The following is a 13,148-nucleotide window of genomic DNA, read 5'->3' as shown; positions in this document are numbered from 1 at the left end:
CCATCAATTCTATATTTCACAGAGGGATGGATATTCACTGCTCTATACCACCACCTTAAGCACATTTACACCAGGGAATACACGCTATTCAAATGGACAACTTGGAATTTTAGTTACGACCTACATTCACAACCACCCAAATGGCAAAGATCTATAGCATCAAAGGCCTTCCATTAGCCATTCATGAGAAGCAACTAGTTTTCTCTGTAAAAATGATAGTAAATATTATTTCTAAGCCCAACTGTAGTGGTCCAACTTCTTGGACCACTGTAGTTGGAGGATCCCTGTCCCAAGTGTTAGATCAATCTTGCCTTGGTGCCTACCCCCACAACAGGCTAAGGCTATTGGATAGGGTTTTGCCCACACAAATGTTGGGATCCATACAGCTGTTAGATAGTGATCTTCATAATTCTGCTGCCAACAAAGGGCACAAAAAATGTGCAGTCTTCTTATGATGTTTAGCCATAAGTTTTGCCATCCATGATTGCAGTGTGCTACAACTCATCCAAGGGAGATTCCTCTGATACAAGCTTTGATTCCATGCTCCTCGATGAGGCTGTGTCCAGTTCCTATCACTGGGAAGAAGGAACAATGAATTGTGGAAACTTTTGCTGTGCGTTACGTTTTGCACAATGAATCATTACACACATGGGGGGGGGGGATCCTTTATAATGACTCTTCACTGTGGCCACTGCACAATTTGAGACTAATTCGAATCCGTATTATTTTACCCATATTATTGTAATTTTAGTTTACATTTCTATTTTGTATTGTTGTTTACTTTGTGTTTACTCCTGTTATTTCATGTTTTTTCCCCCTTACCTTTTTTCCTAATGTGAACCCCCCCCCCCTAGCTTGTAGCCAAAATTATTTTTTGAAGCCAATTACTTTGTTACTGCATCACAGTATCCAATCAAATTGGTCAGACAAGATTGTCCCTTAAAAAATCCATGCTGTGACTACAATATAATGGCACTCCTGTCTAGATGGTCCTGCATTACTTCTTTAACCAGTAGCTCCATTATTTTACCTGGAATAGAAGTCAAGCTAACAGGTCTGTAATTACTCATGTCACTCTTTGATTCACCCCCCCCCTGTTGTTGTTGTTATTTGGTTTTTAGGAGCATTAGCAACTAAGGCCATATTGCTCCGGGGATATGCAGTGGTCATTCCCTGACCTTTCCGCATCCTCCGTATTTGGTGGCTCACGGGCTCGAACCCTGGTCTAAATCAAGAAGCATGTGCTACGCACTACTGCTCCTGCCCACCTGATTCCCACTCCCCCTCTTTGTTTGCATATCTCCAGTTCACAGAATTGAATTGAAGGATGCTCTCATAATTTCTCTTTCATTTTCCTCTCAGGTATCACATAAAGTTCAGAAAAAACTATACACTTTCTGGATTAGGACTCCCATCCTGATTACTTTCTCTCTTCTTTGTTAGCTTCCCTACATCTGTTATTATCCCCCAGCCTTTCCACACATAAACTTTCAATCTGTCTTTTTTCTTCTTTCTACATTTCCCCTTTTGCTACAGTGCTTTTGTATGCTCTCCAGTCTGAGGACATTATCTTCATTCCTAGGTATAAAATTAGGTCTGTCTTTTATATCCCCAGCCTGGATAAAGGGTGTGGGTTGGTGCCAGGAAGGGCATCCGGCAGTAAAAATTGCATGCCAAAACAATGAAAACGCTGATCCCATATATGTAATGGGAAAAGGCGAGGGGGAAAAAAAAGTTCCCCCTCCCCTTTTTTCCTTGGCCTTTGGTTTCTCTTCATCTCTATTCCTCTGTTTTGTAGTCTACAAAACAGAGGAATAGAGATGAAGATAGCCTGTTGTGGAGCCATCTCTATTTGCAAGTGTCCATATTTCTGGCACTTAAAGTTTGGGACACATGCACAACAAATATAGCCAGCTTTGATCTTATTAGGGATCTTGGTGAGTAAAAGGTCAGGATGATGTTTCTAGTTTCTCATCCATACACATGAATATTAATTTCAAAGCTGTCACACCTTGGGATTTTAATTCAGAACAGATTTCCTCTTCAGACACTTCAAAAAGGATCTTGAATCCAAATATGCTCTCATAATTATGGCTAAGGGTTTTCTTACCTCCTTTGCTGCCTCCCTTCATATAATTGTTTGTTTGTTTGTTATTTGGATTTTAGGAGCATTAGCAACTAAGGCCATATTGCTCCGGGATATGCGGTGGTCATTCCCTGACCTTTCCACATCCTCCGTATTTGGTGGTGACAGGCTCGAACCCCGGTGTAATCAAGAAGCGTGTGCTACGCACTGCTGCTCCTTCCCACCTGGCTACGGAGGCGCCTCTTCATATAATTGGATAGATTCCATTCACCCCAAGTGCCTTTTTTATGTTCAGCTTCAACAATTTCTCTTTCAATTATCACAGAGTCATTTAGCTTCCAGGTAGAGTTTGATAAACTTCTGGCATTCCCCTCTCCTAAATAATTCCTCATGTGTGAATGTAGATGCAAAATATCTATTCAATTTGTCGGCAAACTGAGCAAGATCATCAATAGTTAACCCATTGACATCAAGTGGCTCAATGTGATTCGATCTCTTCCTTCTACTGTTAACATAAGCATAGAAGTCTTTGCTACTTTGCTTTGCATTCTTTGCTAGAGACTTGTCATAACTGCCTTAGCTTGCCTAACCTCCTTTTTGACTTTATTACAGACTAATTTATATATACCATAGGCTTCAGTATCACCTGATAATTTATATGTATTCAATGCACATTTCTTCTCTGCCACGTGTCTCAATAGTTCATCTGACATCCATTTATATCTAAGCCTTGAAAAATATTTCTTCACTGGTATGAAAAGCCTAGTAGCTTTTCTATGATTACTTCCCTGAATGCTTTCCATTTAGAATTTGCTATTGGTAACATCATCAGTTAGTCCCATATTTCAAAATGGGACTCAAAATTCTCAAAATGCATAGAATTCAAAAACTGTCTGAGACCACTTTAGTCACCCTTATAAAAGTGGTGCTGGCTGCATCACTTGATAAAGCCTGCTGCTCTGTCTCACATGATGCTCACTTAAATTTTCAGGGCACCTTCTCTAGATGCCCTGAAAATATGTGATTTTTTTAAAGAATATGTTTTTATACAAACAACAACACACTAAAGTTGGTAATCTTTGCATAATCTTGCTAGGGGCCATTCACAAATATGTAATGGAAGGAGGCTGTTGTTGCTTAAAGGTTTTATGACACAAGGGTATCAAAGGCCGAGATGTTTCTTAACATAACTCAGATTTTGTTAGGTGTTTATCAAAGTGGATGCAAGATGGAGATGAAAGTCAAATAAAGAGTTTACAATGCAATGTGGGCACGTGAAAGTTATGGAAACTACTTTTTATATAAAAAAAAAACATACATATATAAAACAAAATGAGATATTTGTTACATAATAATGAATAATGAGTAGGGGAGACAAAGCTGTTATGACGCTATTCAAAAAGTTAAAGAACAACTAACAGCTGTTAGAACTCCTCCCACATTTCATCTGACCTTCCCTAGCAGCCATGGCATGCTCAGCAGTTACAAACCATTATTATTCCATCCCATGATGAACAGACTAGGTTCAAACCCTATATCAAAGGGAGGAAATATTCAAAGGAAAATATCTACTGATGTCACAAAGCTAAACTTTACACTGCACTGCCCACATAAAAGATCATATGTTTGTTGACATACATATACTGGGCGGTTATAAAATAAGTTTCCCTATTTGGGAGACCCTTAGAGTTAGTGCTGTGAAAATCAGTGGGTATGTCATTTAGGGTATGGGGAAGTGATCTGTAGAAGAAATAAAATTAGTTTAAATTTCTGCCACCGGGGGAAAACAGCGTTACACATATATAAAAGTTGTCATTTACTTCAAGACATGCTGCTTACACAAATGACATCCTGTTAGATAAAAGCAGAAAGGCCAACGCCACTGTCAATAACTTATGGCTCTTACAAAAAAGGAACGTGCTCTTTTCGTAAAACTGTTCTACCAGAATAATATTAATGCTAATGCAGCACTACGTGAATATCGGAAACTTAAAGGTTTGCATAAAAGACCTTTGACGTCAGTGGGCTTCGAAAACTAATAAAGAGATTTGAAGTGACTGGGGAGTTAGGTGTAATTCCAGGCAGGGGACGACCACATATCAGTGGAGGCAGTGGACGAAATGGCGGTTGCAATAGTCAGAATGCAAAATACTACCAGTCAGTAGTGCCAGAGGTGTATCAGGAGACATAAACCAATAATTTTACGCTGGTTCCTGTACAAAACTCACGTAGTGAAAGAATTAGTCTTGTGATCAGCAACAACAAATAGACGATTTCCGGCTCGCATGGAACTTGACGATACATGGGCTCGAATGATCTTGTGGTCTGATGAGGCACATTTCATTCTTCATGGGGCTGTAAATGCACAAAACTGCCAAATATGGGGAACTTCTCGCCTCTGCTGTGCATGAAAGACCACTACAAATCCATACATTACAGTATGTTGTGGATTCACAGCAGAGTTTATAATTGGACCATTTTTCTTTGAAGAGTCTACACCTTGTGGCCCCGTAAGGTGTACGGTAACTAGTGCATGGTACTGCGCTCTTCTAAGAGATCACATTATTCCCACTCTGCAAGAGAGGCAATGCTTGGAGACCATAATATTCATGCAAGACGATGGTGCCCCTCACCACTTTGGTCGACAAGTGAAGGAACTGCTCCGTTCAACATTTGGAAATGATCGCATCATTTCTAGAGACTTTCCGCAGTTCTGGCCAGCACGATCACAGATCTCAATCCCTGTGATTTCTGGCTATGGGGATACCCCAAAGATAGAGTTTACCGTGCCGTCATACAGACGCTTGTCAATTTGAAAGCAAGCATTAAACAGCATGTAGTCAACATCCCCAATGAGATGATACATGAAACTGTGTCGCACGCAGTCCTCCATTTTCAAATGTCATCTCAAGTGAAGGAAAGCACATAGAATGATATCTGTAGATTTCTAAGTTCTGATATTAAAATCTAATCCTAAGTTAAGTATTCCATCTCATGTTTACAGTTCCAATTTGTCCACTGGTGGCACAAAACTTGAATTAATTTTTTTTCTTCTACAAATCGCTTCCCCATACCCTAAATGACATACCCACCAATTTTAACAGTGCTATCTCTAACCATTTTGACACTAGGGTCTCCTGAATAGGGAGAGAAACTTATTTTATAACCACCCGGTATATGTAGGTAATTTGTGAATGGTCATCAGGTAAACTTATGAGAACTGAAATAATAAAATCATTTGCATTATCAGTCTTTCTAGGAGTTCAGCAAAGAACGTGATCACAACCAATTTTACTGTGATCAGTAACTACAGAACGTTCAGAACTTCCTTCCTCCCTACCGCCAAAGCGAATTATGTAAATATCAAAGACTGAAAATTGCTCTGGTGGGCTGAATTATTTCCCACACCTATATATATATATTTGTCACTCAAGTAAATAATCAACAAATTTTCACACCACAAACTAAAAATAGTACATTTACATATAAAATGTACTATTCACAGCTAGCAAGCCAGCAGTTGTCTGGTTTTCATAATAATATCTCATTGATAATCCTTGTTTTTCATTTCAAATAAAATAAGCAGCACATAGATAATTTTCTCTACTAATTCTGAAAATGATAATCCTTTCCAACAAAATAGGAGTTGCTGCTGAAATCCTCTAGAAATGTGATACCCAAGATTATTTCACATGGGTACCAAATTTCTTTACTGTTGCTATGGAAACCAGGTGCATGCATTGCTACAAAAGTGGTTATTTTCACTGGTTTTGTTATGTTTTGTTATTTGGATTTTAGGAGCATTAGCAACTAAGGCCATATTGCTCCGGGATATGCGGTGGTCATTCCCTGACCTTTCCACATCCTCCGTATTTGGTGGTGACGGGCTCGAACCCCGGTCTAATCAAGAAGCGTGTGCTACGCACTGCTGCTCCTTCCCACCTGGCTACGGAGGCGCCTACTTTCACTGGACATCTCTATACAAATGTTATGAAGCCAATGTACTTCAAGAAATGAACACTAACAATGCATTCATTAAGTTGTTTGCAAGAAAATCAGTGTTATAGGCATGGGTGTGCCAAAAGGAAATTAAGAATATTATTATTATTTTTCTAAATTCTAACGAAATTAATGATGTAAATAAAAAGGAAACAATAATTGGAATAACAAAACTGACACTGATGTCACTCTGCTAATTTTAAAGAGCTTTAGCATGCATTATACAAAAGTGTCTGTCAGAAGGTTAAAGCTAAACATAAGTACTTTTATCATGAGAAATACCACTTGAATTCTTGTACCTAATTACAAACTTACCTGACTCAAAATACAATAAAAGTAAATTAGTTTGAGATTGTCTAGCTTAATTCTGATGGCTGTTCTTTTGTAAAATGCGAGCATGTATATTACTTCCTTTGTGCAATGATATAATTACTTGATGAATACTGTATTTTACCTTCATTTTGCATTATTTCAGAGTAATATAATTTTAAAAAACAACTAGAAGAGGATTTTTTATGATTGTGCAGAAGTTCAGCCATCAAGCTGAAGGCAAGCAGCACATCGCTCACTGGCATTTATGCTTGGTTAGCTCCAGTGATAAGAGGCTGCTGAGAGATGAGAAAAGGTGGATATATGCAGCCTTCTCTTTCCATGCTTTACTCAGTTCCAGGCAGGCTTATCTTTGTATTAATCATGTTGTAGCAAGATGTTCTTCCCTACTGTTATGTGCTACATAATTCCACAAGCATCAGGAGGAATTTAGGTGACGATTATTTAGGTGAGTTCTATATTCTACACAGGAATATGATTCAAAACTTTATAAATTAATTCAAAACAAAATGTTTTTTCTAATGAAAACACCATACACAAAAGTTATTACAGCTACAGTACTTATTACTGTGTATGGATTGAAGATTGAGAAGACAGATGATACTTTATGACATCAGGCTTGAATTTCTATAGACTATAATCTTCAGGAAATATGTGAAGGAAGATTGTTCCAGAAAACAGAAGCAGAAGGGATAAACAAGGAAGAAAAAAAAAAAAGGCTAGTTCTGTGGATTTGGAATTGGACAGTGAATAGTTGCAGCATGTGTTTGGAAAAGAGAGTGGGGGAATTACAGCCAATTCAGAAGAATGGTACCCATGGAAATATCTATAGAAAAGGGATGCAGGAGAAGCTGAGAGTCAGTGAAACAGAGAGGGGGAAGAAACTTTGTAAGACTTTGTAAGGTCATTAATTAACCTGACTGCTCTCCTTTGAACTGAATCTAGCAGCTTAAGAGGTTTTGGGGCAGTGCTCCAGATGTGAGAATAATATTCCATGGTATGGCAGATTTCAGTTTTGTACAAAGTGAGTAATTGTTTAGAAGAGTAATGCCAAGAGCAAAAAAGAAAACCCAGTTTTTTTTAATGTAGAGGAAGAGGATAGATTAGAATTTAGGATAATTCTAGTAGAGATATGTAATCTTGTCCAGAAATCTTAGTGCCATTGAAGATGAGCAAAGGAGCAGTACTCTTTCTTGTGAAAAATAAGACAGGACTCAGTTTGAGGGATTAAAATTAGCTATGTTTTCTTAACCCACTGAAGAATTACCTAGAGGGTATTCAAGAAGTTCATGCTGTTTGTACAGGATAAAGTTTTGCAAATTGACTATTACTAGAAATAGTAAATCAAAGCAAGACCAACAAGTAGTAACAGAGGTGAAAGCAGGCAAAATTGGTGTTCATATTGCACGTACACCTCAAAGCTCCCTTAAGCACCCAACACAAGGAGTGGTGAAGAGTACTGCAAAAATGGCAGTAAAATCATTAAAGCTGAGAACATTAAATTGAAAAACATTAAAGCTACAAACAATGATAGTATAGGCATTACCACCTACAAAATCTGACAACTAGGGTCAAATTTTGAGCAAATTGCTCCTTTAGTCAGTTCATGACAGAAAAATTGACTGATTTTTACTTTTTTTCCTACAATAAGATTTTTTTTAATAGACTTGGGTGTCCACAAGTCAGTAAAAAAAAAACAAAAAACAACACAATACCTCATCCTGATTAGATATTGCACCTCAGACAATAAAAATCCTCTGCACAAAGTTCTCTGTGATATAAGAATAGATCATTTAGCATGAGGAGGATTATTGGATACAGAGACAATCATCTCAGAGAGATTAAATTGCACTATCACTGGAGTCAGCTGGGCAAAAATGTTGGTAGGTAACGTGCCACTCACCACTAGCCCAGCAACCATGCCCTTGCAGAGTGCTCAAAAATCCTCTCTGTATGTTGCATATTTTTATTCTTGATTAACAATAAAGTAGACAATCTATCATGAAGAAAAATATTTAATAAGATACCTACTTGTTCATTTGAGGTTGCATGAAATACTGGCTTGGCGTTCTTCGATTTAGGGTTCCGTAAATTTTTCTACAAAAATGTATAAAAAGGAAATTAAAATAGCAGCTGAATAAATGATTTAAATAAGCTGTCAAGTCATTTTCTTTATCTCAGTTTTGCCATATAACCTTATCTTATCAAGAAAATAAAATTTCCCTTTTCCAGTTAGTAAAATTTAGTTAAAAATTAGTAAATATGTAATTTTCACATTTATGAAAAAAATCCTGAAAACCTTATAAAATTATATCCATATTGGCAATATTATATATATAAAAAAAAAAAAGGTAAACTACAGCCAGCATCAATCCACTGCAGGATGGAAGCCTCCTCAACAATTCATGTTGAGGGAAATGGACCATAATCTGCCACACTGATTCACTGCAGGTTGGCAGATTGACTATATTTAGCAGTCAAGGGCTTGAATCCCAGTTTACTCAAAGAGCATGTACCACTGCACTCCCGAACATTTGGGTACGAAGACTTCGCCAATATTATACCAATACTTAATTTAACAATTTTACCTTAGACATGGAGGGAGGGAAGGGGAGGAGAGAGAGGGTTGTGATTTAGTGTTTGAGAAGCATATCTTATTTTTAGTGTAAGAAAGCTTTTCCTACAAGTGCTATCAATTTTTTTGTTTGCATCAAAAAATCTTTTGCAGCCACTGATTACTAAAATTGGAATTTTATTCAGAATAATATGCTTTCCGTATTTTTACATGTAAAATAATAAAAATTCTCTATGTTGGGTTCATGAAGAGTGATGATTTCACGAAATTGCCACTTACAAAAATTTTCTATGGGATTCACTAAAATTATCCTCGCAAACTTTTCAGACTATTAAATGATTTCACGATCAGTAAAAAGCAATGTTCCAATATACTTTGTATGTGCCCTACAGCATGATACCAATAAACTACTTTATGCTGCAAAAAATTATCAAAATAAACATTATATTATGGATTTATGCCAATCTCATGTAATAACTTGCAGAGACTGAACAATATTAGTATTGTTGTGGGTGTACTTGACAGGTTGTTGTTTGTTTGGAGGCTTTATGGTGCAAGGTCAACATGGGTACTTGACAGGCAACTCATGAAGAAGACCATCCATGAAAGCAAGCACCAACTGACTTTCTGGAAAAAAATTTCCAACCAATATATAAAGATTCTATTTGTTAATAGCAACATGCTAGCAATTTATTCTATTATTATAATTTTAAAATGATGAGGATAGAGAGTTAATAACTGGTTAGGCAGAAGAGAAAACATTTTATACCTGACAAAAATTGCATTAATGTTCTTAAGTTAAAAAGAAATATGAATGGTTCCTTGTTTCATATATAAATGCATTGTTTCAGTAATCATGAAGAAGCAAGTGAGATACATGGTTTCTGTTGTACGGAATTCAGTATATGTTTTAGAAAAAAAAATCGAACACAAGACTAATACAAATTTTAAATGGAGGAGATTGTTGTTCATAATTATATTAACATTATTTAAATTCTAATTTTTATTTTAAAAAAATGAATAAAATTGCATGATGAAACAAATTATGCTACAGGTGTACCTGTATCAACAATAGATTTAGATCAAAATCCAAAATGATGAAGGAATACTAAAATTCACATGTATTCTTTTTTCTTTTTTTTCGTGTTCAGCTGCAAAATTTCATCACTGTCCAATGTGTAATAAGAGCATATTAGTCGTGTTGCATTACATTTTATATTATACATAAAATAGTATTTTTTATAAAACATATATATTGCAACCGAATTATGTTAATTGTACCAGTAAAGCATTGCCCACCATCAGCACAACTCAATACAGTGCAGCGCTAAATACAATTTTAAGTAATTAAACTCAAGATGGAAATTACATAGAGAACTACTAAGTGTGAAAGATTTAATAGAGTTTTCACACTTTTCCATGTGAAGCATTTTAATTAGTTTATTGGTATGCATATATGACAACTAATTATTTAATAACTAAATAAAATTGGCTACATTTTGGATTTCAATATCAAAATCTATCTGCATACCTGAATTTTTCAGTTATTATTATTATTATTATTATTAGCCATACAGTGCAAGGAAGCCTGTGAGGCTTATGCCGCACCAGACAAAAAAAAAAAATTCCCGAGTACCCTGAGAGTGAGAGAGAGGTAGAAAGGAATCACCAAGAAAGAAAAGAATGATGATATCCAGCTCAGGACCCTGGGTGTGCCAAGCCCATACTCACCAGATATGGGGATGTTTGGAAGGAGTTCTAAAACTTGAACATTGGATACCAAACTGTACTACACTGAGGACCTCTACCCTAGCTGAAGTAGAAGAGAGTTCCTAAGTAGGTAGAGAAGACTGCCTATGGTATACAGTTTGGTCTCCCATGGTCAAGTCTTAGTACTCTCAAACCCAAAACTGAAATCCGTGACATAACTAATTTTATTTAATTATTAGGGTTGTTTGGGATCTAACTGCACCAATTATCCTTTGCATTCCAATAAAATAATTAAAACACTTCATGTGGAAGAGTGTCTTTATTAAATCTTTCTTACATAATTTAACCTTCCATCTCTCACACCATCAATTTAACAAAGATACTTGCGTGATACCCCTTTTTGTTTTAACTACAAAAATTAAAACGTTAAAAATACAGAAGTGAAAATCTGCATTTTTTTTCAACTGTTTGCATTTTTCCAGCAAAATTAAAGCTCTATGGCAGGATTAAATACCTTTACTGATGTCTCAGAAATGGAAATTGCCTAGAAGAAAGACAGACACTTTTGCTTACCTGACATCTTTTAAATGCCATACACCAAATTAATGTCTCATAACTGATAGTATATCAAAATGAAAACAGAAAATACAGTATAACCAGTTAGAGAATATTGATGGTCAAAAGTATGTAGGAGAATTTGATTTCATTTATAAATTTAAAAAAAAAACAGAAAAATTTTAAAAAAGTGAGCATCTGTCAGACTCCATACTAGTAATGGAAGGTTTTAAAGTAGGCAATTTAAGAGGCATCTCTAGGCCTCTATATGACCAGAATGATTCAAAGGCCCCCCATTACTTTTTTAACATCTGGTTTTGTACTTTACAGTACATACACTGAAGCCAAACAGTCAGACAAAACTGAAAGATATGGAAAATCTCTGTTCTTGCTTGCCTATCTGTCTACTATCCTAGAATTGAGCAACTGCATTGCAATTATCATTCAAATATTTCCCATTAACACTGCTTGATATATCATATTCTTGTAATGTCACAATTTTAAATATTTAGTGAATATTGCTTAAAATTATTACTGCCTAAAATACCAGTGTATGTAGTACCTATATGGTCCCCAAGTGGCACTACCAATGCTCAAGTTCTGGAAAGAACACAACAAAAATTAATTTGGGTCCTACTGTGAAGTGGTGGATTTCCTGTCTTTCATAGATTTAATGTAATTTACTTACAAGGGCTTTCTTATCACTATGTATAATATATAAAGTTGTGTTTAAGGTTAAGATTTTTATATGAGCTGTTACATCTGTTGTTAGTCTGCAGTAAATGCAGACTGTAAATAAATTAAATTTAGACATTTTGCTTGACCCTGTATGTTTTACTAGAGAAGTAAACCTAGTGCTCGAAAATATATTGTCCCAGTAATACATATATGCTGTTAAATAAAATAAAAATGAGCAAATATGAGTTTTAGTATTCATTAAGATAGCATTTAATCTGCACTAGGAACACGTGCTAGTTGTTTATCCAAAACACCAAGTGCGTGCTTGCTTAGATTTGTTACGTCTTGCGGTGGATACCACTAACCCAACTACAGCAGGCTAATAATCTGCGAACTAGAGTACCCTATAGAGATTTAAAAATTCTAAAATTTTGCTAAATATGTAAGTTATTCAAATTATTTAAAAGTCTTAAATAACCTTTCAAGCTGCTAGGTGTTTATTCCTAATATATGAATGCACATATAACCACCATTTCTTAAAAATCGCTTACCGTCGACATTTTCTAAAAACTTTCAAGGAAGCAAGATCAGCCCAGAAGAGGCAATAAACATTCATATAAACACAAAGTCAACAAAATCACTAGCCATTAAAATAAAATACATAAGCCATCTAACAACAAATTTATTTAAGCTTGGAATTAAAACCCACCGTGTTTAGCGGTAGAACACAAATACATGAAGCACATGTTTAAAATTTCCAAAATAAGTTAAAAATCCATGTAAAAATTGAAAAAAATCAAATTATCATTTCAATGTCATTTCATATCATTTCAAATTATCATATCGAAACCATTCCAGAGGTGCTTCTTAATCTATACAACCACTGCCTCAAAGAAGGCCTGTTCCCCCAGGCCTGGAAAACTGCAAACTTGTTTCTCATTCCCAAAAGTCCCAACAAACAACTGGGCCTTCCGGGGTCATACAGACCCATAGCACTGTTATCAGTCCTGAGCAAGCTCTTTGAGCACTTATTAAGAAACAGAATAGGGATCCACTACACTGCAGCCGGCTTGCAGTCACCCCGACAATATGGATTTAGGAAGGGATGCTCAACCTTGGATGTCCTGGAAAATATTACAAATGCTGCAACTACCTCAGATCAGAAATACTTTCTGGTCATAGCAATAGACTTTGCTGGGGCGTTTGACACTTTAT

At 36.0% G+C, this 13,148-nt stretch overlaps 1 protein-coding gene across 1 annotated transcript in view; it reads right to left on the bottom strand.

Moving 5' to 3' along the window:
- LOC150079274 (UPF0488 protein CG14286) overlaps positions 1 to 12,586 on the bottom strand; it is a 51,347-nt gene extending 38,761 nt beyond the window's left edge. The window contains exons 1-2 of the mRNA XM_090383018.1: positions 12,485 to 12,586; positions 8,447 to 8,512 (exon numbers count right to left, since the gene is read on the bottom strand). Of these exons, the coding sequence (XP_090239144.1) occupies positions 8,447 to 8,512; positions 12,485 to 12,493 (75 nt within the window). The 5' untranslated portion in view covers positions 12,494 to 12,586. The remainder of the gene's footprint in view (positions 1 to 8,446; positions 8,513 to 12,484) is intronic.
- Between the last annotated feature and the right edge of the window lie 562 nt (positions 12,587 to 13,148).

This window comes from Mastigoproctus giganteus, chromosome 10 (genome assembly GCF_048544385.1).
Source record: "Mastigoproctus giganteus isolate SK-2022 chromosome 10, ASM4854438v1, whole genome shotgun sequence".
Taxonomy (NCBI): Eukaryota; Metazoa; Arthropoda; class Arachnida; order Uropygi; family Thelyphonidae; genus Mastigoproctus; species Mastigoproctus giganteus.
The sequence above is the reverse complement of the archived record's forward strand: the minus strand, read 5'-3'. Positions and strand labels throughout refer to the sequence as shown.